Raw genomic sequence first — 27,492 nt, forward strand, 5'->3', positions numbered from 1 at the left:
CATATAACAGTAGCAAAATTACGGTTATGAAGTAGCAATGAAGATCATGTTATGGTTGGGGATCACCATAAGAGAAACTGTATTTGAAAGGTTGAAAACCACCGCTCGCCTGCCTAAAGCCTATGCCATTTTCTTATGTGTATTAAAATCTGAGTTAGATAGTTGTGTCCCTTTCCTCCATGAAGCTTTACAGCACATATGTTGATGTTTTGACTACTATTAGAACCTTTTGTATAGGAATTACCCCTTTCTCCATATAATTTTGTTGGTGCTGTCAATCAAAGGATTTAGTCCTACCCACTGTAATAGTTACATGACCAAGGATGTTCAATCATGAGTTAGAGAGTGTCAATAAATTCTAGCGGGGAGTCTCTCTTCATTCCCATGAAGCCAATACAGAGCAAAATAGGGCTGAGAAATTGGGGAAGGAATTTAAATGTGTAGACAGACATTTGTATGTATGTGAATGTAGGCATACATGTCCTAGTACACATGGGCAATCAGAAGAAAACCTTGGGTTTTGGTTCTTGCCTTTTGTCTTCTATGAAACAGGCCTTCTCCTTGCCTGCCTCCCAAGTATGCTAGGCTAGCTGGTCTGTCTCTGCCTCCCATCTCCATGCAGAGGTGCTGAGATTATAGGTGGTTAAACTATGTAAGAGCTATGGGTTCTGCGGATTTGAACTCAGGTCCTCAGGCTTGCAAGCAATTAAAAAGCCAATTCTTTTTAATTGACAATTTTATGCACAAGTAGCATGTACTATGAACTTGCAATCATTCACCTCTCATTACCTCTCTCATCCACTCCCATTCTCACGGACTCCCTTCTTCCTTACTAGTTGCCCATACATCTGGTTTTGGTACAAGTCTTGTTTGTGCTGATACCCATACGATGGCAAAAGCCATGCCATACATAGAAAACAGTGCTTCATAGCATTTCTTTTTATGCTTCAGCTCTTACAATCTTTCCAACTCCTCTCACAGTGATGTCCCCAAAGTCGTGGAGGAGGTGAAAATAGATGTCACACTTAGGGCTCAGCACCCAGTCATCGATACTCAGAAACCAACTGAGTCTCTGTACTACTCACTCTCTACTGAAAGACGTTTCTCTGACCCAGGCCGAGAGCAGCATTAGTCTCTCAGCATAAACTTAAGTGTTTAGGAGGTGGTGGCCTACAATGTCAATTTAGCAAAACATCAGTAGTGCGTTCTCCTTTAGGCCCTGTGACTTTTGCAGCCATACCCTTTCGATAAGGCTTACAGCATGAAGCATGTATTGCCCCTTGTGCTGTAGGTCTCAAGTCTAGCTGGAAAGTGGATGGTTAGACCCTACCAGTCTTCGTTGGCAAGTTGTTACTATAGTACAAAGTCTATAGTCCGGAACAACTGTTGACAACTTTTCTCCTCACCTTCTCACATGATGAACACTAGGGAGCAGGGAGCAAAGGGTCACTTCAGTTCTAGGTTGATCTCTCTGTGTCTTATATCCAACATGTACGGTGTCTTCAGTGAAAGGGTCATACTACCCAGTTCTGGTGAACAATATAGCCTGTAGAGCCCGAGGGGCTCCCCAGAGATAAACTATTAATGACAGCTGCTCATCAAGTGCATTCAGCCAGACTCGCTGGTAACAGACAATACTCACTTTAAATGAGTTTCATTGTAATTGAGGGTTCTCTTTTATGTCTCATGAACTTGCTGGATTGTAGGACATTAAAGGAACCAGTAGATTTTCTCATCATCCTTTGTGCACAGTTTTTCCCTCATGTTTTAAATGTGAACATTAGGTTTGCCTCCTTTGCACCAATCCAGTGCTTTTCATCAAGTTGAGTCTTTGAATAGCTAGACTTACACTGCCTGTGGATTATAACCTAAATGAAAGTGAACAATATTTTCCAGATCACATACCAATATGCACTTTTTTGAACAGAGACATTGTCTAAGTTTATGATCTTGATGGACTCCCAGTGACATTTTTTTTTTAAAACTAGGGTCTCTCCATTCAATCCAACTGTTTTTGGATCTTATTAGGAAAGCCTGTATTAATACTGTATTTTCTTATTCATTGGTCAAAGACCTGATAAGTCTAATTCCAATTATAGCAGGGCCTTCAACACTCTGCCTTGTGAGTTCTTCATGGGTTCTAATAACGTAACCCTTCATTATACCACTGTCTGCCTTACTGTGCCTAAGCTTAAGATTTATAAACCCAATGTGGGGGATAGATCTTTAGATTAGGAGTTCACAAGTTTAAATTAGCCAGCTTCCTACTTTTCTATAATTTTACTGAAGCACAGCTGTAACTAATCCTTTACATATTATCTGTGAGTTCTTTGTGGCTCTTTCAGAGCTACACATACTATCTGGCCTTTACATCCCTTACAGAATGGTTGCCAGTGTCTGCTCTATATTAGGTCATCATAATCATTTCCTTACCACGGGATCAGCAGTATTGGGATTCATAAGACAGCTTGAGAGATGAAGGAATGAGCATATGAATGCACATTTGGGGCTTTGTGCTCCAGAGAACCCTGGGTAAGATATGGTACAGGGCTCTTGGGACACCTTTGCTTGGTAACTCCATCTTTTAGAAGCAGGGGGATAATACATGACTCAAATCTTGGTCTGAAGGGTTGCATTTCAATTTTCATTGGGTTTCCATTTTGGCCAAGGATGGAACCATTTGTCATGGCTGCGGTTAGTGAGGACCTACTGGGCACCTAGATGTCCTGTAAACTGACCCTGTTGCATCAGTCACCATGTGGCCCAAACATCACCTTAAAAGATACACTAAGATGTTCTCTTGGTGGGATTCAAGTCAGCTCTTGGTGGTTTGAAACAAATTACAATCAGGCCAGCTTAAGGTTCAATCTTTGAATCTATGGCAGGAAGCTGCAAGTTACCACAGCCACTTTTCTTTCCTTGGAATAACGAATATTGGAATGAACTCACTCCCTTTCCAGGGCCATCACAGTAAGGGGTGTGCAGTTTCTCCCTACTCATCCAATCATACCTGGCGACACCAAACACCCACCACATTTGAAGTTTCACCAATATATCCTTCTTTTTCCTCATTTTATTATGGTACCCATTTATCAGGGAAGCTAAACCAGAAGTGACTATCCACTTTTTATATTGTTAGGGGGCAGAAAGGTGTGTCAAGAACCATTCATACAGCAGAAAGAATGAAACTCAAGTTTATTTGAGAGTATAAAAATTAAAAAAAAAAAAAAAGAGGGCCAATTTAAAAAAAAACAAAAACAAAAAAGCGATCATATACAACCTTCCAGTTTACATAACTTTGAATATCACACACTATTTATTAATATCTTAGTTGCACTTCAAAAAAAATCATTAATTATAAGGTAGAGGGAGTTAAGTTAGGCAGTGAGTTCCAACCACAGTGAATCTAGTATAGTGTCAAAATGACGCGCTGATCTCACAGGAGGAGAGACGCTGGAGAAGAGACATTTCCTGGCTGATATAAATTAGGCAATATAGTATTTAAAAAATCCTGACTGGAATGAATTAAAAAAATATTGCTAGCCACTTACTTGGTATCTTGAGAAATCAGGGGAGGAAAAAACCCCATGTCCCAGAGCTTTGCTATCTTATTTATTATTATTATTATTATTTTAAAAAATCCATTAAAAACCAAATCTATAGTAAAAAAAAATGTTCCTATGTTTGTTTGGAAACAAAACAAAAACCCAACATTAATAGGTTCTCCTTATCTACTAAAACCATTTGTTTTTCCTAAAATGCCTTGAAGCAGAAAAGCTCATGAGATTAGCTCACTGCACAATTAATTAAAATTAGAATCCTTTCCTCCAGACAACTTTCAGAGCACCAAAAAGCAGCAGGGACCCATCAAAGGAAGCGAAGAGCCATGCTGACTCACTGGGATGTGATGTGCAGCCAGAAAAACTCTGTCTGCCACCCAGGTTCTTTCTTCATTGAGTTAGACACACACACACACCCCAACTCAATTTTTATTTTAAAAATGAAAGAAACAAACATCTAGTCTTATTTACACAAAACCAAAACCAAACAAAACCCCACATGGCTAGCTATCTTTCCTGCAGTCTAGTTTGGATTTGGTTAAAAAGGAAGTCAGTACAGCATCATTGAAGGCCACTTGATCCCTGCTCCCTGTAGGTTCCCTTTTAATTAGCATCAAACAGGTTATTGAAACTTTCATCAGCTGTGGAAAAATGCTTCGAATGGGTGGCAGCTGCCTGAGGTGGCACCATGTGGTTCCAGTTTTGTCCCTAGTTAGTATGGTTTACCCATTATTGCCTGGTTGGTGGGGGTGCTTGGTGGTGGCATGCACTAGGGCTGGCTGGGCATGGAGAAAGAGGAAAGGTAATCCAAACATACAGACAATGGATGGAGGACTTGTCTCTGCATGGTTCAGTAACTCAATAAATAATGACTCCACGATGCCCCAGTGTAGACGCTTGGTGTGTTTGTGAGTCTGAGGTGACATTATGGGATGGGGCTGGGGAAAGCAGCATTTCTTTTTGTATCTTTCTTTGGACTTCACTGAAAGAGAAATAAGAAAACCAAAGAGATAGCTTTCCTATACACATATAAATAGTCCCTTAACTGGAAGGGAAAAAACAAACACACTGTTTCAAATGCATTTCTAAGAGTCTTTAAAAAAAAATCCAATGGGAAATCTTAACTCCAAGTTATCTACTGCCTATTTCAGGAGAAACTGCCAGGATGTTTGGCCAGGCCTGACCCTCACTCTAACCCCAACCCTGACTTGGTGCACTGTTCCTAGGGGTTGTGAGTGCAGTACAGGGACCTAAGAGTTCTCTCAAGTGGAACTGAATGTGGTTCTCATGTAAGTTAGAAAAAACCTTGTGTCCTTATGTCCAAATGCACACGGACAATAGGCTCCCGGTGTTCATGGAACTTAGGAACCTATTGAGGAAGTTGCATGGATGAACATGTCAGGGTGGGTGTGTTTTCCTGGGGCAATGGGTTAGATCAGAATTTTGACCAGCTTAATTTGGGTCCTTATCTTTAGCTATGACATGTCATCTTGGAAGGGGACAATCCAAAAAGCAGGAAAGGGATTATGGGGCCAAGGCAGGACCAGACTCTGGTAACCTACACATCAGGAGATAAGAACTCACAGCAGGGATTTCCTATTTATTCAAGGATGATGCTGAGTATCTGCACTTCTAGAAAGCTCTCAACATGAGGAATCTTAGGTAAATCTTTAAGGCCAGGTTGGAGATTTCTGATTCTTTCATAAAACCAAACTAGTGTTTTGAGAGTTGAAAGCTGTTGCTCATGTCAAGAGTTTTTCTTTGGCCTCTGCTGAAGTAAGACTGATGCATAGGAGAGTACAAAGCAGGATTTGATGTTCTCCTGGACACTCTTTGAAGTGGCCATCCAATAACGGCCTTTTGCAAGAATCCTCCAAACTAAGTCTCCAAATGTATCTACAAGGGGGCAGCTCAGTAGAGACTCTGGTCTGATGGCTTCTGACCTCCTGATTGTGGGACACGGTCCTAGAACCCTGCCAGAGACTATTTACACATGGCTTCACTCTGCTGCCTGCCCAGTCCCAAGACTACTGGGATGGACCAACAGTAGCATGGTCACCTGAAGCATGAGTCTGTTAATCACAGGCCTTGGAGGAACAGTGACTATGCAGAGAAAGACAGCAATGCATCCAGTTGACTAAATGGCTGGAGGAGTGCCAGGTCATTCCAAAGAACAGCCCTGAAATGTGGAGGAGAAGGTGCAGTCAGTACCCCAAACTTCAACTAGAGACATCCTCAAAAGGAGCCCAAAGAGTGTCCCATGAGCACAGTCTGATAGAATTCAACAAGTTGGAGAGGATCTACCCATATGGACTTTGGAATCGCTGGATTTTATACTTCTTCAGTGCCCTGACTGGGCACAGAGTCTCTGGGCTCAGCAGTGCCCTCTGGAGGTCCAGGCTGCTCTGGGCTGTGGCTGCTGTCTTCCACACTCAGGAGGCTGCTGGCTGCCTGGGAGCTGGCACTGTAGGCGCTTCCTGACCGTGAGCGGTAAGGAGGGAGGTCAGCTTGGTTCAGAGACTCGGTGTCCGATGAATAGGGTGGTGGAGGAAGGTCATACCATGCAGGTCTGTAATGGAGAAGGCAGGAGGGCAGCAGAGAGAACATGTTAGAGTCAAGACGAGGCAGATGATGCACAGCCAGCTGGAACAGCAGCCCGTTTCTGAGCAGATGCCTATCAGAAGAATACAGGTGTGCTGCCAAGAACAATGGCAGTTCTAAGACCAGCAAAACCAGTGGTCCTAAACATGACTGAACAGTTCTCTGGCTGTTCCTGGCCAATGGCAGGGCCAGTACTTTGTCTGTCCTCTAGGTGGGCAGGAACGAGGTTGCTAAACAACACCCTCAGATCACCTTGCATGTTCTGGACTAAATGACTTAGGACCAAGAGTCAAGGTTGGATTGTGACTGAGTCTTTGATAAGAAGAGGATTCTAGTTTCTTACTAAATCTCATTCTTCCTGAGGCCTTGGATGAGGTCACTCTCTCAGTGCCCTATCCCCTTCTCTGTACCTTGCTTGCAACAACATTATGTAACAGAAAAGCCTTTCTGTTTTCCACTCTCTTCACCCACTGCTGTGAGTCAGTGTGCTCCTGTGTACCTCTCCTCTGTCACCTTTACTGCTCACAATGGCCCCTGATGTAGGCATTACTTCTATGTCCATTTGTCCTGGGGAGGAATCAGAGGCCCACGATCACAGATCAGTAAGCAGCAATGTGGGGAACTGGGACGCTGCCATTCCGTCTCCAGATTCATCAGTTTTATCCTTACTCTACTCTGGTTGGTTCAAATGCAAAGAATGCTCATTAGGTGAGTGAGGGCCGGCATTCTCATCTGCACAGACCCCAAAGCAGCCCCACCTCCCTCCCAGTCCTTGACTATTGTTTGCTTTTGATGAGGAGGGAAAATGAAGATGAAATCATACAGGGGCTGCCACTGGGAAGGGTCCACGGAGAAGCCCAGCCACCCTGGAGGCACATCTGCAAAATGCTTGATGTGACACATAGTGAATGAGTCCTGGGCTCTGGGGAAGAGGGAGCTCTGAGCAGGGGATCTGAAGGCAGGACATGGGATGTTACAGTCTAAGGAGACTTCAATAGCTGGATGAAGAGCAGGGACTTACAAAAAGGGCTATGTGGTGTAAACACATGTGCTCAGCATATCTGAGGCCTTGATCTCCATCTCCAATCTCTCCCCCCCATCCCCTTTCAAACACACACACCCGAACAGGCATGATTTAAGCCCTCCACTCTAACTGCAGAATGCTGCTCTTCACCTTCTATATTTGAGGTTCACAAATAATGAGCATTCTGATGCCTAATAAAAGCTTGGGGGTTCTCTATGCCATCCCCTTTACCTTATAAATGAAGGCAAGCAAGGTAAGAGACTTACTTATTCTCAGTCGACAAATTAACCAAACCAAACCTCTCATGATATTTTCTGTAGGAGTAGACAAGGCCCAGAGATGGTCAATAGCTGTTAACATTGTGGATTAACCAAGGAGGAGCAGGATCCTTTCTCTAGATCCTTAGATAAGTGATCTAGAGAATCACTAGCTCCTTAGTTAATTCCCTCATAGGTGTATCCAGAAGATTAGAGGATATGGAGCATTCTATAAGGAATCAGTAAATGTCAATCAGTGTTACTGCCTACAGCCACGGAGCCCAAATTCTTGGTGAGACTTTGGTAGCCCAGAGTGCGCACACTTGTCTCTCCCATGTTAGATGCCCTCCTCTACAGTCTCTCACCTTTGGTCCAGCAGGGCCTCTGAATAGGAGGGTGGAGAGCCTACTTCTGAGGCATTCTGTTCGGCCTGGGTAGCAACATACTGAACACCATTATTGACATTGTAGGTGACGTTGCAGTGGTGGGGGTGGTCCAGGACCACCAGGCGAGAGAGCAGCACAGGATGCTGCAGTCGGTGCACAGGTAGGGTCATGAGGTTGTTACGTTTTCGCTGATGATGCAGGACCAGTGCCAGCAGGGCGACCACCAGCACGAAGATGACAGAGCTGCCGATGATGGCGTACGTGATACTGGGGTAGTACACAAGCTGGTTCTCCGAGGTCACAAACACCTGCCCACTGCCTGGTTCTGAGAAAACCAGGAGAAAAAGAGATAAAGAGAGAATGTTACAAGTGGGCTCTCCTAAGGTTTTGAAAACCAACCCCAGAACTGATTTGCCAATTAGTATAGCAGGGCTATTCATAGCCGCCATAAAGGGTGACCTCCAAATGCTCATCACTGAATGGATAGTCAGTGTGTGGTATATCCATCCACATACTGAACTTACCTAGCCCCAAATGTAAATACTGATACATGCTGTAAGTGTGAGTTTCAGAAACACACAGATAAATAAGCCTGTAGTGATAACTTTGAAAACTTGGTTTCTTTAAAAAACATTTCTTTATATATATTGGATATTACACCCTGACAAATACAGAGGCAGATGCTCACAGCCAACCACTGGATTGAGCACAGGGTCCCCAATGGAGGAGTTAGAAAAAGGACTGAAGGAGCTGAAGGGCTTTGCAGCCCCATGGAGGGAACAACAGTATCAACAGACCAGACCCCTTGGAGCTCTTGGGGACTGGACCACCAACCAAAAAATACACATGAAGGGACCCATGGCTCCTGCTGCATATGTGGCAGAGGATGGCCTTGTTGGACATCAGTGCGAGGATCAGTCCTTGGGCCTGAGGGTATTCAATGCCCCAGTGTAGGGGAATGCCAGGGTGGGAAGCCGGGAGTGGGTGGATGGGTGGGTGGGTGAGCACCCATCCTCATAGAGGCAGGGGGAGGGTGGAGGCATCAGGGAGTTTCTGAAGGGGAGACCTGGAAAGGTGAAAATATTTGAAATGTAAATAAAGAAAATATTCATTAAAAATAAATAAGCAAGCAAGCATGCAAGGTTTAAAAAAATAAAATAAAAATGTGAAAACAATTTCTTTAAATTTTAAGAACGTGTTTTTGTTTTGATCACAGGTGTGGGGATATAGGGATGCTTCAGACTGTCCACAGCTGCTGATTTTGATTTGCCTCATGCTCTAAGAGAGGCATGGCTTTGCCAGCTGCAGATAGTTTATGCAATTGTGTGGTGTTTGGAATTCTGGGAACTTTTCAGAGGGTACAGAAATGCTAGGCCCCTGAGAGGTGGGGTGGGTGGTTGTTGATTTTTCAAGGGTGTTGGCTGCAGTTTGTTAGTAGTTGTGTTCAAGGAAGAAAGAAATGAGATTCAGTGATCTCTCACATACTCTCTCTTCCTTCTACTTTCTCTCCTATCTAGTGTTAGGAGGATAAAGAGGGGCAGGGATAAAGGGTAAGAAAAGGAAAAACCCACAAAGTAACAAAGACCAGCTATGCCCACACTGTTGACTGTCTATGTGATGTATGAAGGTCCAATTCACAGACAGCGAGGGTGGCAGTACCTGGATTCACTGCAAGTGGGCACGAGGGGTCTTTGGGTCATTTGACAATGCTCTCGAACAAGCCTATGATGATGATGGCACATGTTGGGAAGTTAACTAAAAATCATTGAATTGTACAGTTAGTGTGAATAAATCTTATGTTCTATAAATGAGACCTCAAGAAAGTTAGTTAAAAACTCAGATGTGGCCAGGCAGTGGTGGCGCATGCCTTTAATCCCAGCACTTGGGAGGCAGAGGCAGGCGGATTTCTGAGTTCAAGACCAGTCTGGTCTACAGAGTGAGTTCCAGTACAGCCAGAGCTACACAGAGGAACCCTGTCTCAAAAAACAAAAAAACAAAACAAAAAAAACCAACCAAACAAAAAACCTCAGATGTGGGAAATACACTACACAAGGGTCAAGAGTGAGAGAGTTCTGGGGCTTCTAGAAACCAGTCCTTTATTGAAAATAGTAAAGCACACACAAGGGAGGTAGGTATGCACATCTAGGACTCCAAATACCTGCAGAGCATCTCTTTTGTGCCAGGCACTGGGATGATCTTTATAGATACAGCACCTGCCTCTGGAGCCAGACCACATGTTCCTCAACCCACTTTCTGCATTTTTGCTCTTTGGACCGTGCTGGGCTACAAAATGGGCCAGGCATTCTGGGCTTCTGAAGTATGGCATAGACCTAGAACAGTACCCTATGCTACATTCACATGTGTCTTTGATACACACAGTATATAATGTCGAAGGCTATAGTTTTCTTTTCTTAACATTTTTTTTTTTTACTTAGGGTCTCACATATTTCAAGTGGGCCTAAAACTTACTATGGCCAAGGATGGCTCGGATTTCTAATTCTCCTGCTTCTCTTCCCTAAGTGGATTACAGGCATGTGTCACCACTCCCTGTTTATACAGTATGGAGATGGAATCCCAGACGGCCTGCATGCTAGGCAAGCATTCTATCAACCGAGCCAAGGAACTGTTTTTAAGATGAGCACAGTGTGTCCTGGCGAGGTTGGGTCCCCTGACTAAGATCACTGAGGTTGGAGGAAGGAACCTGCTTGACCTAAGCTAGGACCTGACAGTGCTCCATGAGCTTCAAGATCCACTAGATAATGCAGGCATTTCCTCAGGTCTCAGGGTGAGGGTCTGGGAGTCACACCCCATCTCTGCTGACCTACCAATACCTTCCTTTCATAGGTGCTAATGAGCTACATATCAGTGCCTCAGGTCACAGCTGACTACCTCAGGAAGTTCAGGCATGCACGGGAAACTAGAAGAGTCCCTTCCATAAACCCGGGGACTCCTTGTTGGTCCAAAGAACTACATCAACCCACTATTGTGCCCAGTCAGAGAAATATTCTAGTTTCAGTCCCAGAAGGTAAGCTTGGACCACAGCCCCAGGTTTCTTCAATCTGTGACTCAGGAGGAGGTTTCTGTGGATTCTAGACAGGCCATCAGTTGTTAACCTGAGATAGCAAGAAGAGGAACTAAATTATTCACTCCCTTCTTCAATAGGACTGGTGTCTTTGCTTTGGTTATCACTACAATCCCAGGGTGGAGGATGAGACCTGGCAGACAGTAGGTACTCAATACACACATAGAACACAACAACAAAATCTGCTTATTTACTCTCTGTGCTAAACAGCAGGTGCTATTATTGTTTCTGTTTTAACTCAGAGAGGTAGATTAACCTGTCTGTGGTCACAAAAGGAGCCTGGTCGCTGGGTATCCTCCTAAAGCCGGCCTGTTGTAGAATACATGATCTCTCTGTTCCTGATTTGGAAAAGAAGTCATCCCAATTGGAGACAAATGGAGACCTTCCTCTTTGGGTCCCTTCTCTCGGTGGTAACTCTTCTCTCTAGTCATACCCAAACTTGGACTAAAAGCTTAGGGGATACTCCAAATTCCTGGCAGTCATCATTCTAATGTACAGTTCTGAACATCTGAACTGTACAGGAGGAAGCAAATACGAGCCCTCTGAAAGGTGCACGTGTGTATCTGTACACTACGAGAGGGAAGAGGACTTGGACTGTCACTCAGCTCTTAGCTTAGGTAATTAAATGCATCGTGGGGCCAAGGTAGTGAGTAGGGAGGGGGAGGGTCAGAATTCAGGATTAAAATCCCCTCTCCGGCTTGTTTCCTACATAGACCCTAGGGGCTTACAGAGCTCTGGGAGGGTCCTGGAGCTGTCACTTCCAGGTGCTTGAGTCCTGGCAAGTGCTTTTACTTTCATAAGCCTTAAGAAATAGCAGGGCTGAGAGAGCTTTAAGAGTACCCCACCCCAGGTCATCAGGAAGATGCAATACACACTTGAGTGTTGAGCATCGTGCCTGACAAGGGTTTGCACTCAGCAATGCTAGTTCTTTAAAAAGAAATATTACTTTAAAATGGCCACGATGAAATGTGCGCACCACAGACAGCATTTTAAGTATATAGTTCAGTAGCACTAAGTAAATTCAGGTTGTTGGGCAAGCATCACTGCTGTCCGTCTCCAGGGTCCTTCAGCTCTTGCCTGTGCATTCCTGATATCCTCAACAGCCATCTCTGACAAGTGGTCAAGAACCCCTGTTGGGTGGGCTGGGGTGGAGTAGATTTTCACAAGGAAAGCAAATGTGTCCAGAGAGTGCAAAGCTCTGACATCTGTGTGACCACTGGCAGCATTACAAATACAAGAAGGATCTCTTTAACAAGGGGAGAGCGAGGGCTTTCGTATCGGAAGGATCTCACTGCTGTCTCTGAAAGCTGGCTCTCCCCAGCAATGCTACTTTGGCAGTCAAGAAGCAGCAATCACATCCACTCAGGGAGTTATGATGCCACATAACTCAGAGCTGCCTGCACTCATTTTTTGCTCTGTGTGTAAAATGTCATCTCGCATTAATTCATTAACTAGGCCCACTTTTCTTAAGAGCTTAATGAGCCTGCTGGCCAAATTACTAACATCAGAGTCGCCTGCGACCTGCGTTCCAAGTGTGTGATCCATGGATAATGAAGTTTCCATTTATCCTGGCTGTCCCTCAAATGAATGCCCTCCCCGCTCTACCGTCCCAACATCTTAGATTCCACCCTCTATCTGCTTTTGCTCCACATTAATTCATCTGCTGCTACTGGCCATCTCTGGACTCAAAGCAGTCAGGGCCCCACAGTGGCTGCTGCAGAGGCAAGCTGTGCTTAGCACTATTCCTGGGTGCTCTGCCCCAAGATGGAAATCTGAACACTTAACAATGACAGCTTTCTAACTAGTGTCCTAGGAGAAGAAACGCCTTTGACTAAGTCAGGCATGCCACCCAGGCTGCTGCAGGGACACAGCAGCTGAGAGCCCCGACCTGGTGTTCCTTCCCATCCATACATTTCATCCTTACAGATGAAACTCAGATTTCCTGCAGGATACTGGCATTTTGTCCTTGGGTTGGCCGAAGGCTGCATTTGGGCTTAAATCTGCTGGGTGGGTCTTGGGAAAACATGCGAATTCATGCCCGAGGTTTATGCAGGTATGGGTCATGGGAGAATAAATGGGTACAAGCATGGGGTAGCAAGAGAGATTAAATGACATACAACGGCCCTCTGTATGTACAGGTGGGCTCCACATCTGAAAACCCCTGGATTTTAGAAATGGTGGATTTGACATATTCATCCTTACTGACTATGTGTAGACATTTTTGGGTCACTAGTCCCTAAACAACATTTACAGAGCACCCACACTGCTCTAGGTATAAATAATCTAAAGGTGACTTAAAGTACACAGGGGAATGTATGTGAGTTCTATGCAAATATTATAGCTTTTTATGCAAGAAACTCCAACAGCTGTGGATTTTGGTATCATGGAACCAATCCATCACTGAGATGACTGTATATTAAAAATATAATTATTTTTGACACACTATCACAGTAAAAATGCAATATTTTTCCTTTGACATGGCTGAGGTTCAAACCCAGAGCATTGTGCATGCTAGACAGCACTTTACCACTAGGCTATGGCCCCAGACCAGAAATTACATTTTAGTACCAGCGTTCATGAAAGTATTGTTTGTAATAGTAAATATAGCAGACAAAATGTAATTGTCCATCATCACAGCTTGATCTAATCGATTATGCTGTTTCTGTACAATGTTACTCCTATTTTAAAATTTGCATAACACACACTGCCATGAAGTATTTGAGAGATGTATTGATTACTAAATGAAAAACCAAAGTTCACAAGCGAGTGGCTATGGCTTACATATTGCTTTATAGTGTATCACTCCAAGTTCTCCTGAGCTGGAACTTCACTCCAACTTTGCAGTATTAAGAGGGTACAAAGTTACTCCAACAATGTGTCTAGAAGTGGGGCCTTGAGGAGGTGACTGGGGTTTGATAAGGTCACCAGGGTGGAAAATCCATGATAGAATTATGGGGGCTTTGTCAGAGGAGGGAGATGGCTGGGGAGCCTGCTCAAGCATGTGAGCTGCTTGCCTCAAATGCATGAGGACTTGAGTTCAATCCCTAGAACCCACATTTAAAAAAATTTGGAAATCATGACACACATTTGTAATCCCAGCCCTGGGGAAGCAGAGACAGGTGGACTCTTGGGGCTCACCTCCCAGTTAGCCATGCCTACTTGGCTGGCCTCAGGCCCGAGAGGCCCTGCCTCAAAGGGGAGAGGGAGACAGTACCTGAGAAATGACAACTGAGATTATCATTTGGCTTCTCCAGGCACATGCACACCCATACCCACAAAGTCCCTGACACAGAAACTCGGGGATGCAAATCTTTCCCTCCCTCTCACCCACCTTGTCTCACAATGTGTGGCATCTTGCATCCCCTTAGTAAGTCCTCAATAAACCCAGGCCCTTGACTCTCTAGAACTTTGAACAGAACAACTTTTTATTTTTTAATAGAGCAAGAAAAATTTTCAGATATTTTATGACAATAGAATAGTGTAAACTGGGCTAAATCAGAGAATGCACCACACAGGTCTGGACCATGAGGAGATGGAGATGCAGGAGGTTTATTAAATCAAGATGTGGAGTTGTGGGGCCCTTCATATCCTCCCAGAAGTGAAGGGCCTCAGGGCTCATACCGCATTGCCCACCTTCCAGGGACACCTCAAACCAAGGGCACTTGTTTAAAGATGGCTTCTAAGCCCCAAGGCCTGACTTCCTGAGTTCTGAATTCCTGTTTCTGTAATATTTGGTATGCCTCAAACTGACTCAACATTCCTACTTTGTGTGTGTGTGTGTGCGTGCACGTGCGCATGTGGCAGGGAATCAACTCTTGAATGCCTTTTATTTCTTCAGACTGAATACTTTAACAAATCAAGTTTATTGAGGTGTAATTTATGCACAATAAAATTTCCTCTTTAAAATGTAAGGCAGATAGATGAGTTTGGCAAAGTGAACACAACTATCCCCACAATCAAGATCTGGAGTCTTCCACGTCTTCCTATGCTAGTCTTCTGAGAGATGGCTCAGCTGGTAAAGGGGCTTGCCCCGAAACCAGAGTTCAGTTCCTGGGATCCACATGGTAAAATAATGAGAGATTCGGCTCCCATAAACCTCCTCTGACCTCCACAACCAGGTGGTGGCATGAACATGCAAACACATATGTGTACAAGAAGCAAAGTAAGATCAAATGTAGTAAAACTGGATGGTTTGGCTTATTACCATCCAGTAAGAGTCTTTCAGATGTTCTGCAACACAGGTGTGTATTCCATTGTGTTTTACAAATTCTCTTCCAAGCTGTGGTTTCATTTTTTATTTCTTTAGAAGTGTGTCTTCCTTCTTCTTTCTGAATTTAATGAAGCCCTCTGCAGCAATTCCTTCTTAATGGTTTGTACTTGCTCTGTACTATCCAAGGAACCCTCACCTAAATTCTTACCCAGAGGGAAAGATAGAGCTTTAGTGCCTGCATTTACATCGATGATGCACTGCTAGTTAATTTCTGTTTATGGAACAAGATAAAGGTCAAGGTGGTTTATATCAATCCACGCTGACAGCCAGCCTCCCCGGCACCATTGCGGGAGGCCTGTCTTTTCCTATCAAATTTCCTTGACCCCCATGTTGCAAACCAATGTGCCACATAGGCCTGACCACCTGACTCTGTCTGACAGAGGTAGGTATCTTTACCTCAATGCCTACGCTTCTAAACTGCACTTGATTTTCATCATAAAAAGCCATGTTAATTATTAAGGATAAAGCAAAAGAACAATGTTAGCCGCAGACAAAACACTTCCTCCATCCTGCCAACCAACCAGAGCTCCACAGAGGAAAGTATGGTCTACAGTGGTGCAGACCAGGCTGGCAAACTTTGTCAAGAATGAGGGAATAAATATTATATTCTTGATATACTACCCAGTGTTAGTTAGCTACTCAACTCTACATTTTGAGTATAAAAAATAGGAATGATAACCTACAAATTAAGCACTTGCCACACCTGCCCTTACTGATAGCTATAATTTCAGGACTTTCAGAGCCTTTATTAGGTGAATGTTCCCTGTGATGATACCACAGGCTGAGGAGATTTCATGAGCACCACTACTATGTGGCTATAGACAGGGTGTACATCATCTTTCAAGAGACTACTTTCCCATCATTCTAGAGGCTGTCTTTTCAATCAACCAGGTGGGGACATCCTTGGCCTTTGAACATACGCTGGAGAAAGTTTTGTCTTATCAGCTGCCAGCTAGAAGGCCGTAAGCTGATATGGATTGTCTCGGCCCTGTTCTCTTCCTGCAGTAGCAGCTCCAGCAGTTGAAGTGTAGTGTCACTGTTACGGATAGGAACCCGCCAAATACTGGGAACCCACAGCTGTACACCTGATCCTTGGAGGAATGAGTGATGCCACCCCGCGCCTCCCTCACTTGACAAGACTGAGCCGCAGGAGCTGAACCTGTTTAAATTCTCAGGGAGTCCAAGGCTGCTCTTGTGCGTTCCCCACATCCGAGAGCTGCTCGTAGCTCCCTCCGTAATCAGTTCATCAGAGCCACTTCTGTCTGCAAAACCTTATTACCCAGGGAAATGCTGAGTGCGCACACTGGCAGCTCTGAGTGCAGAAAACTATCTGAATAATTCAGGGAACAGGCTAGTGACGGAAGCATTCCACCCAGGGCTCCCAGAGTAGGGGGGCTTATTAGCCATGAGCGAATTTACTGCTTCTTGAGATTCCTGATAGGAGCACTTTGACCCAGAGCCCTGGCGCCCCGAGGGAAGGGCTGTTTATTTTGTTCTTGTCCCACAGACAGCAGGTGCTTGACAGGGAACCCGAGGCCAATCAGGATTCTGCATCCTGGATCCTGCTGTCTCAGCACTGGAGCCTCTGCCTCAGAGTCTCCTTCCCCAGCCAATGTCACCCATACCTTGCCCCCAACTCCAGTGCTCAAGTCTCCTTTCCAAATGGTTACAAGATGTTCCTTTAAGACACAAATTCACTTGCTTGGTTCAGTCCTCAGCTCCAAACCCTCACTGGCTTCCCATATGCTCAGCACAAAGCAGGAATCCTCACTTGGCCTCCAGGGTGGATAGTTATTGTCCCTGTGGTTACTCTGACCTTCAGTGTTGTCTCTTTCTGCCTCCTGCTGCTACAGACCCGCTGGGTTCCCTGTGATGTTTTCAAGACTCTAAGTGTCTGCACTGGCATCCACTTTCAGCCTCACAGTTGACCCTAAGATGGGTAGGTGGGTAAATTCCCAGGTACCATTGTCTCTACTCATTGTTACACACTGTATCAATTGTCCCTATTTTCTACTGGAATGTAACCCTACCACGATAGAGTGTGTACTCTGCTTGCTCATCCCTGTACAACATCTAAGTCCCAGTAACAACTTCCTGAGGGAGGGCAGCAGAGGGCCCCTAAGGGTGGCCATAGCTGGGCACCCTCTGATAGGATGTGCTGTGCTCCTCTGTGACTCTTCACTTAGAGTCACAGGCAAGAAGCTCCTCCCAGATGGCATGGCCTAGAAGTGATGGAGCTGAAAGTGGAGCCCAGGTCCATGTGCCCCGTATCTGGGGAAAAACATGCAGTATTACAGACAAGTTTCATTGATCAAGCCTGCCAAGAGTGCTGATTCAGAGCATGCAAAACCAGGGCTGGGGCAGTTCAGACGTGGAGGTCTCATCTGGCATGTGAGGCCCTGGGTTCAGTCCTCCTATCAGGGAGAAAAAAATACCAGACAATGAGACAATGAGAAACTGTTCCGTGGTTGAATCAGCTCAGGGTTACAGAGAAGACAGCAGGCGTCTGTGTACATAACGGTGTCCCATTCCTCTGGAATAGTCCTCTTACATGTTTAGTGGGGGCAATGACATCAACCTGAGACTACGTACATATAGGCCAGGAGCGTGAAGGCATGCAGTTTCCTTCCCATGTGACTGAGATGCTAATCTGACACAAGGACCTATAGCCTGGGCCTGCCTCTGCTGCCTCCCCAACTTTTCCAGAACTTTCTACCTCTCAAGGGTAGAAGCCCAGCTTGTTATTGTGGTACTCAGGTCCCACGTGTTTGTCTAGTGCTTTCGAACATGGCTGTCACAGACACAGTACTCAAGATCCTTCAGACATTTATGACTTGTCTAGTGCTGTGCCCAGCAAACCCTGAGTCCCACAACCTCCCAGGTTAGAAAAGTAGTTTTATAGAGAAAACAGCAGGAAGATGGTCCCAGCCTAAGCTTGAAGGGCTGAGAATACAGTTCCTAGAAGGTCCCAGGATCTGAGAGGCCTAACAGGTCCTGGCTAGGTGCTTAGTGGGAAAGAAATATCACCAAGTGCCATATATTCTGACCTTCTGGTGTTTCTCCCCTCCAACCCTCTCCTGATGCTTCCTCTGGACTAAACCAAGGGAAGCTGACTGAGGCAGCCTGAGGATCTGTACCAGGGACTGTGAGTAGAGGGGCCAGCCTAGGATCCAGCACTGGGCTCCCTCTTCTCTGTGGGACCCCCATGCTGCTTCTCAACTGTACCTGGCCCATCCCACCATCTTCCTGGTGTCCCTGTGTTTGAGAAACTCTCCACTGTCTCCTCCTTTCCATGCCTTCTTTACATGTCATCTTCCTGCTGTTTTTATGCCAGCATCTATCAACATGCAGGGGGCCAGGGCTTTAAAGTGTGTGTGTGTGTGTGTGTGTGTGTGTGTGTGTGTGTGAGCAGCGCACTACACAGGAAGCACTTTCCTTAAGAGCGCTGAGTTCACTCAGAGTGAAAGAAATGAAGACTGCCTACATGGGAATAGCAAGGGAGTCGGCCACTGTCTACATGGCCTGGCAGAGGGTAGAGAGTGCCTATAGGGGCAAGGCATAGCTTCTTGGGTGTGTGTGCATGCCTGTGTGCTCGCATGCCTGTGTGTGTGTGTGTGTGCACACATGCATGCGCTTCTGTGTCTGTGTAGTGAGTAGTGGCTGCCAGTGCAGAAAGGCTGAGGCTCTCACTGTCATGAGGAGTCTTGTGCGCAAAGGAGCAAGTCTGCCTTCTACTTCTTGCTTCTTAATTGGAAGCAGAGACACAAGTGAGGAGGCAGTCAGTCGCTAATCATGCCCTTGATGATTGGGGCTCATTGTTACTGGGATTCATTGGCTTCCTGGACTGCTTCAGAGACAGCAGTCTGCCTGTACGGCTGTCCTAGAGCAGATTAGAACAAACTGCTTTCCTGGGTTGGCTGTAGCAGGGTTGAGCTGTATTTTCCCACAAGGCCTGCTTATTCGTTTTTTTTTTTCTCTGCCTCACCCCCCCCGCCCCTGACCCCCTTCCAATTCATGTCTCCAAATGCCCCAAATCCCACTTCTTCTGAATCCCCAGCATAACCTGTCCTAGGCCAATGTTCAGTTTCCCTGCATGTAATCTCAGGTACCGTGAGAATCAGGGTACTGAACGTAAACACAGGTGTATCTATATCTACTTAAAAGGAGCAGGGTGCCCAGTAGTTAGTCCAGGTCTGGCGGTTTTAGAGGCAGGGTTTGCATCCTGTCCTGTTGCCAGGAACCAGATGGATGACTAAGGGCCACTAACTCAACCCTTCTAAAAACTCACTGTAAAACTGGGTTTCAAAGCCTGCAGCCACCAGAGTTGATATATTATTATTATTTTTTAATTGAGCCGGGTGAACTCATAAGAGCTGGCATCAGGGGGGTGTTTGAAGCTTGGAGGTGGCCCTCTCCAGCACTCCTGCTATGGCCTCTGCACCCATGTTCTCTCAAGGGCACTAGCCTTAAGGCTCTGTCTTGGTGACAGTAAAGCAAGGGCCTCACTCACCCCAACATTCCTGTTTAAAACAAACATCCTAAGGGTGCATCACCTCTGTGAATCCCTATTCCAAGCACATCTCCTGCCCCAATTTAGATTCGGATTGAAAAAGCTTAATCTAAAGGGCAGACCAGTAAATGACTGAATCAAAAGGGTGCCATGAAAACCCCACTGAACCATTACCATGGCAACTCAAGTTGCTAAAATTAACTGATAGGGAGGGGGTGATGGGAATACTGAGCCTGCAGAGCATCAGACCACAACCAGTACCAGCTAGGCCCCCAGCCTAAGGGCAGTTAGGGGGTAGGGGGTTGGGGCGGGGGAAAGACCGGTTGCCAAGATGGCTCCAAAGACTGCTGAAGGGCTTGGAGATCGAGGAGAACAGGTTCTAAGTTTATACTAAGTTAAAACAGGTTCTAAGTGTGAGTAAGGGGCAGGAGGAGGAGGAAGAGGAAGTCAGACATTGGTAGATACATCCCTGGAATTTCAGTCAGTCTCATAGTAAAAGAGCTTCCAGTGCTACCTGCCCCCACCCGGAAAACCTGTGCCTACCGCTGGGAAAATGGGAGCAGGTCTCCCTCAAACCTGGAACGCCACCGAAATTGGCAATGGGTATCCTCCCCAACTTCTTTTTTATGGTGTGTGTGTGTGTGTGTGTGTGTGTGTGTGTGTGTGTGTGTGTATAAGTGTATGTGTATGAGGGTGTGTGTGTGCATGAGCGTGCGTGTGTGTGCGTACACAAATGCACATCCATGAAGAGGCCAGAGGACAGCCTTGGCTGTTCCTCAACTCTGTTCACCTTACATTTCTGAGACAGGGTTTTTCACTGGCCTGGGCCTTGGTAGGCTAGGCAGCCTGGCGAACAGGCCCCAGGGATCTGCCTTTGTGTCTGCCTTTTCAGCTCTGGAATTACAAGCATGTACTACTAACTCTAGCTTAGAAACAAAAACAAAAACAAAACAAAACCCCATTTTTATTGGTTCTTTGTGAATTTCACATCATGCACCCCAATCCCACTCATCTCCCCTTCCTCTTGTACTTAACCTCCACCCTTGCAAACTGTTCCCTCGACAGAAAAGAAATCTCATGGACGCTGTAGCATGTCATGGTGTGTCCCACAGTAAACCCATTCCTCCACACTTCTTTGCTTGCAAATGCTCACTGTAATAGCTTGTTGGTCTGGCACAAGGGCTCTGGTTTCTGCTACTCTATGATACTGGAACCTCACTGGGACTGCTCTCAGAAACACTGTTGTTGCCCTGTGTCATGGAGATCCTGTAGTTTTGGATCTGTAGGACCAGCCCCGTCAGGCATTCCAGCAGTTCATCAATGGGGTAGATGCTGAGTTGGGCCAGTTCAAAGCCCTGGATCTAGGCCTAAGAGGTATCTGAGCTGGTCAGCTTGCTGGCTCGCCTGCTCTCATGCCCCCGGGGCTGGATCACCAGCAAACCCTGATACAAGAGCCAGCTCTAGCCAGCTGCCCAGGTGAGGTGCAGGGCCCACTATCCTGAGTATTGCAGATGGTGAGGGGCATGGCCAGTGACATGCGTGAGGGAGAAAGGTCTCCCTCCTCTTGCCCCTTGCCAATGGCAGCCAGGAAAGCTGGCCCTGCCCCTCACCTGCTGCAGCACTTGGTAGAGTAGGCCCTGCACCTTACCTGGGCAACAGGGTAGAGCTGGGCCCAGGGCTGTGAGTGTTCGAGAGTTGGCCCTTGGATCATGAGATTGGAAGAAGTGGCCGCCTCTAGCTTCCTTTAGATATGGGTTCTGGAGACCAGATTCATTTTACCAACTAAGCCATCACCTCAGACAAAGCCCTTTTCCCCATCAATTTCGAACCTGCTTACCCCAAGGATACCTCCTGAGGATAATGAAAGCTTGAGGTATACTGCTAAGACTCTGAGACCTTGGGTCTAGTCATCTGCAAGGAGGAATAACCTAGAGACAACCTAGGGAAGTAGCTGGCTAATGGCCTCTCAGTCAAGAAACGGGGCCCAGGGCAGTTTCAGAACTGGCTGGAGGGGAAGGCATCTAATTGGCTATTTAAGGTGGAAGTGGAGTTTTCTTTTTTTAATGGGAATTCAGATTGCTTCCAAGACTTCATGATGAGGGTAATTGGGAGCTAGGACCTGGGTGGCCTTTTCAGAACTCTGCTCAATTATGTTATCACTTAAAAAAACATCAAGGGACGAGTGCTGGGGGCATGGAGAGCTGGAGTCCCTTCCCACCATTCCCACTGCAGACCATAGAATGGCGTTAAGCAAAGCCAAGAGCAAACGCCAGGGAACACAGCACAGATGTGTAGACTTGAAATGAATTGACCCACTAGAGTCAAAGCTTGGAGGGCGGAGTCCCCTTTTCTGCGCAAGGCAGAGCTTTAGCAATCCTGGGATTCCTCTCAGGACAATCTCAGCTCCCCGTGCAAGCAACTTAAATGAATATCCGTGCCTCCCAGAATTCGCTGAGTAAGGACTGTGCAGAATTACTATTTCTATTGCTTACTGTATCTATTTACCTGGAGTGTTTGGTGGAAGCTGTAAAATTAAATGCTTAGCAGACATTCTTTAAACTCAATGGTCAGTTGGTTTCTGGTCCAGTAATAAGGCTTGCTGAGTTACAATGCAATGGTTTATTGAGCCTTCTGTGACAGCGGCCAGGGCAGAATATGCTAACTCCAGCAGGATTTGAGAGCAGGGTACTTTGATCAGCTGGGGAGTATGGCATAATCACCCACAGATAATACTGCAGGGGAAAGGCTCACCCAATAAACTGGGGAGAGAAAAATCAGTCTAGCTAAGTCAATGCAAATAAAATCTCATTAGTAGGTGCCGAGAGAACAAATCCCCTCTGGTCCCAACACAGATCCTCCAAGGGCACCTCCAGCCAGTTCCTGGAGACAGAGACTGGGTGAGGGCTTTCAGTTATGTTCAATCCAGGGCCACATCTTCCTCATTAAGCTTCCAAGTGACCACTGTTTGGCTGCCTGGCACCATAAAAACCCCATAGCCATCCCTCAACTTCTTATCTTTTCCTTCTCTACTGTCTCCACATTTTCCTTTTCTTATCTGTAAAGTTCTTTTCCAGAAGAAATTAAGCTCCCAACTCATTCCCTGTTCAATGGCCTAGTAGAACCAACCCACATTCCAAACACTGATCAAGAATGGTCTCTAAAATCTTACCCTCTAGTCTTCCAGCACCTATGTTCTTAGCCAGGGATGGCTAAAGGCTGACCTAGTGCTTGTTTTTGCTATTTTGTTTTTATAAATAAAGCTTTGTTTTTTAAATTTTTATTTATTTATTTATTTTTGGTTTTTGAGACAAGGTTTCTCTGTGTAGCCCTGGTTGTCCTGGAACTCACTCTGTAGGCTGGCCTCAAACTCAGAAATCAGCCTGCCTCTGCCTCCCAAGTGCTGGGATTAAAGGCATGCACCACCACTGCCCAGCCCTAACTAAAGCTTTATTAATACACCACCATACCCATTCACTTGATTGCTTTTCTGCTCCACTGTTGAAGTAGCATAGTCATGATGATGACTTTTTAGACTCAGAATATGATTGTCCCACATATGAACTAATTCTGAAAAATTAGTCTAGCCATGCAGAACATTAGCAATTATGGCCAGAAGATATAACTACTAGTGTAAAAAATATAGAGAAATCAAGGAGCGATCAAATGCAACTCATCTCCACTGGCTTTTGCTCCCTTACCCTGTTTGAGACAGAGTCCATCTATGTAGCTAGGCTGGCTTTACACTCCTAATCCTCTTGTCTTTGCCTCCTGGGCACTGGGATTATAGATATGCACCATGATGCCAGGATGGCTCTTGTTTCTTTTGTAGTCTCAGAAGCAAGCTACTAAAATGTTCCTATAGGAAATAGCAAACTTGGTCTCAATATCAGCTATGAAGCCCTTGAATGATTAATACATCTGTCTGCTCTCTGCCACCATGATCTCCCGGGGAGCCTGAGCAGTATTGCCTGCCCGAGCAATCCTGTCTTCTCCTTGGATGTCTCATGTTTATGCCTCTTGACAAAAAGGCTTGGCGGAGAGGTAGGGCATTTTAATGTTCTCTAAGACAAGGCTCTTCAGGCTTCATTCCAACACCAGGGGCCTCCTGGGCAGCAGGTCACAGGACCTGACTGCTCCATAATAGATGAATAACTACAGGGTCTGAGGCTATGAGGGATTCAGTATTATCTGCTTGATTCTTAAAGGGGGAAATAAGAACTAACTTTCCCTGGGGCCACTTTAGAACCTTTGTATCCCTGTTGAAAGCCCTCCAGCTGACCAAGACAGGCTGCAGTTCAGGCACACATTTTAAACATTAACAAGCTGCATAAAACACGCAAGTGAGAAATCAGAGCCTTTTTGTTGCTGACTGAGGGCCCAAGCTGGCCTTTGCAGGAAGAGGGACACAGATCCACAAGGATCAAGGTGATTGGAGAATGAATTGTGTGGAATGCCAGCCAGCACAGAGCCCATTTCTTCACTCATTAAACATTTACTAAGCACAGTCAGGGAGTCAAAAGATGCCCAGTCACTGGTATGGGGGAGTACTTATTACAGGACAAACAAGGGACACTGGGAACCTCAGAACTACCCTGGCTAGTTATTTTATTTAAGATTTTATTTTTTGTATAGGCTATATGTACACTTTTCAAAGCTGAAAAGGCAAGAAAAGTAAGTTGTTTCTCTGATCTACGTTCCAGCCCCAACTCCCCCATAGGGAACCATTAGCTCCTATATTTGTTTTGTTCAGTTTTTATTTTAGTATAGCTTACCATAAATAGTCCAGACATTAGCAGATATCTGTAATTTTAAACACACTATACCTTAATAAAGCAATACTGATTTTGGAGGATGTCTTGTCTCTGTAATGCAGGCTGGCCTGGAACTCATTTCCCCTTAGTAGTTACTAATTATCTTGAGGGAAAACCTTTAATATGCAAATATCCTGATTTTGATTCAGCTTTCCCCCCACTAATTTTAGCATTCATCAAGGATCTTACCTGCAGTTATTACTGTATTTGTTCCCATGGAGATATTGTTTTCAATTTCCTTCATTCATTTGCTTCTGTCTTTCATTCACTGGAAATTTTCAGCCAGGAGTATGTATTTGCCACTTCTCTTATTCATTCATTCATCCATCTATCCATCCATCCATCCATCCATCCATCCATCCATCCATTTCCTTACTTCCTGCTTATAATTTGTATTAGATGTACTCATGCATTTTATCCTATGAGCAACAATCCAGTAATATTTGTGAGGCAAGTGCTCTCCCAGTCAAGCCACATACCTAACACTACGCTTTGATTTTGTCCACAGCAAATTCAGGTGTGACTTGTCATCAATGTGACAGTATTTAAAGGTAGGGCAGTTAAGAGGTGATTAGGCCATATATGCTCTTTTGTGGTATGGATAAGGCCCTTGAAAGTTGTTTTATGGACTGTTTTGTGAGCATGCCTTACTGCCACTTGAAGACCCAGCACTCTTCTGCTCTAGAGGAAGAGATGATGCTGTCTTGGAAGCATGGATCAGTCCTCATTAGACATCAACCTACGGCCCCTTGATCTCACACTTCCAGCCTCCAGAGAATACTTTTCTTCTCTTTACCATTATCCATTCATGGGCATTTTGTTATAGCAGCATGAGGCAGACAAAGGCACTATTTATTCTATTGCCCAGGTTGTTCCAACTTTGTCCATGGAGGGGTAGGAGACCAGTCAGATCGACTTATGTAATCTTCTGCTGCCATATCCCCCAATTCCATGTTTTAGTGTTTTTGCTTGTTTTGTGAATGTCTTGCTTCCAAAAGATGCTTCATATTCAATTTGGATTTCCAGCCCCAGGCCTAGAATCAGTATAGTAATTCTATAGTGAATGTGTCTTTTGTGAAGCATGCTGTCATTCATTGAAACAAGGGTTGAAGCCTTCATTCCAGCAACTCACAAAGACCTGAATTCTGGCAGTGGCTATGGGAGCGGACTGTTGGTATTATCTCCTGAGATGGGCCTTTAAATGACTGGAGCCCCGGCCAGTGGTGGAACCCCAAACGTTAAGACCCTGAGCCAGGAGTAAACTCAAATTGTGCTTGAGAAGAGCTGGGAGTGAGGCTGGTCTTACGATGATAGACTCTCCAGGGATGTCTGTCTAAGTCCCCAAAGAGAGGGCTATGGCTCTCTGAGCCTGGTACAGCCTTCCCAGCTCAGCCTCCTTGCCCACACATCAGTCAACCCCAGGACACAAATGGTCAGCGAGCTACACTTTCTCTGACATCTAGAAAAATTTAGAAATAAGCATCTTGTGCTCCAGACTCCATTTCCGTGCCCTGCTACTACACTTCAAGGCACAGCTTGCTCTCCTTGGGGAGTTACTGATGCTGACAGCTTCCTGCCAAAAAGACACCGAATTTCTCAAGGGCTGGAGTTTCATCTCAGTCATAGTTATATAGCCTGTCCTTCTCACTTCCAAGCACCAAGCTCAGCTTTACACACCCACACCCACACACTATATATGTATGTGTGTGTGTGTGTAAGTAACACTATAATATCTGCAAAGCCAATCCATAATAATAAGCTATAAATTATGGTTTTATGATCTACCAGCAACCCTGACTCTCACCATACACGGCATCAGCTATTATAAGCACTATTAGCACCACTCAAGAATGAATTTGTGAATGAATGTTCCCCTCTCTAATAAGGATTTAATTTTCTGGACTCCCGATGAGCTCTCTTTCCATTTAAGAATCTCCGAGTCAGAGCATATGAGGAATTACTCCTGACCGAAAGTCAAGAGTCTCTAGCTTAACTCTTGTTTTCATACGCCATGTATTCCTTCTGGTGATATTTTCACCCAGCACACCAGGGAGAGAGACACTGTGGTTCACACCCACATAAGGTCTACACTAAGGGCTAGGGTGAGGGATGCACAGGCAGGAGCATAAACAGGCTCATGCCAACTGACACACATTTGTATGTCTGGAATTTGTAAGGCCCTTCAATATCCAGCAAGGCCCTTCAACATCCAGCAAGGCCCCTCCTGTGATAGTATCTATGGCCATCTACGGCACTAATTGAACACAGACATGCAGGAGATAGACAACTGCATTCTTCATGGGCTTAAGAGGAGGAGTACACATCATCAGTCATGATTACTGACTTCCTTTGTGATCTCGACAGGACAAACCTAAACCCCAGCTGTTCTGAAGCATTGTGTGTGAAGGCAGATAAACAAGCGATTCACTCTTGCTAATCTATAAAGATTCCAGCAGAGTAGGAGACATGGCAAAGAACTTCCCATTCTGAGTCTTTTTAAAAGAAAATAATTTATTTATTATTATTTTTTAAATTTTTATGTGCATTGGTGTTTTGCCTGCATGTATATCTCTGTGAGGATGTCAGATCCCCTGGAACTGGAGATGCAGACAGTTGTGAACTACCATGTGGATGCTAGGAATTCAACTCAGGACCTCTGGAAGAGCAGCCAGTGCTCTTTCCTGCTGAGCCATCTCCCCAGCCCCCATTCTGAGTCTTAATACAAATATAAAATTGTTTGTGTCACTTCCAGCAGGGTCGTTTCCTTTGTGCCTGAGAGATGTGATGTGACATGCAAGGGGACAACTCAGTTGGTAAAGTGCTTGCCACTCAAGCATGAAGACCATGAGTTTGAGATCTAGGTGCCAGTAAAAACCTGAGCACATTTAGTGTTAGGGCTAAGGAAGCAGAGATTCCAGTAGCTCAGTGGCCAGGTAGCCTAGCCTAGCCTTAATTGCAGAGTTCCAGGTCTCAGACTCTCAAAAAAAAAAA

The 27,492-nt window shown here is 45.3% G+C and overlaps 1 protein-coding gene across 6 annotated transcripts in view; it reads right to left on the bottom strand.

Annotated features, from left to right (window-relative positions):
- Nucleotides 1-3,976: 3,976 nt before the first annotated feature.
- Nucleotides 3,977-27,492, bottom strand: part of Ldlrad3 (low density lipoprotein receptor class A domain containing 3) — a 241,043-nt gene continuing 217,527 nt past the window's right edge. For 5 of the 6 annotated variants that reach the window (XM_031371149.1, XM_031371151.1, XM_031371152.1 and 2 more), the window contains 2 exons: nt 7,808-8,153; nt 3,977-6,129 (listed from right to left, as the gene is read on the bottom strand). In XM_031371149.1, the coding sequence (XP_031227009.1) occupies nt 5,892-6,129; nt 7,808-8,153 (584 nt within the window). In that variant the 3' untranslated portion in view covers nt 3,977-5,891. The remainder of the gene's footprint in view (nt 6,130-7,807; nt 8,154-27,492) is intronic. The other variant, XM_031371150.1, reaches the window with a different exon arrangement.

The sequence above is a fragment of the Mastomys coucha genome, unplaced genomic scaffold (genome assembly GCF_008632895.1).
Source record: "Mastomys coucha isolate ucsf_1 unplaced genomic scaffold, UCSF_Mcou_1 pScaffold15, whole genome shotgun sequence".
Classification (NCBI taxonomy): Eukaryota; Metazoa; Chordata; class Mammalia; order Rodentia; family Muridae; genus Mastomys; species Mastomys coucha.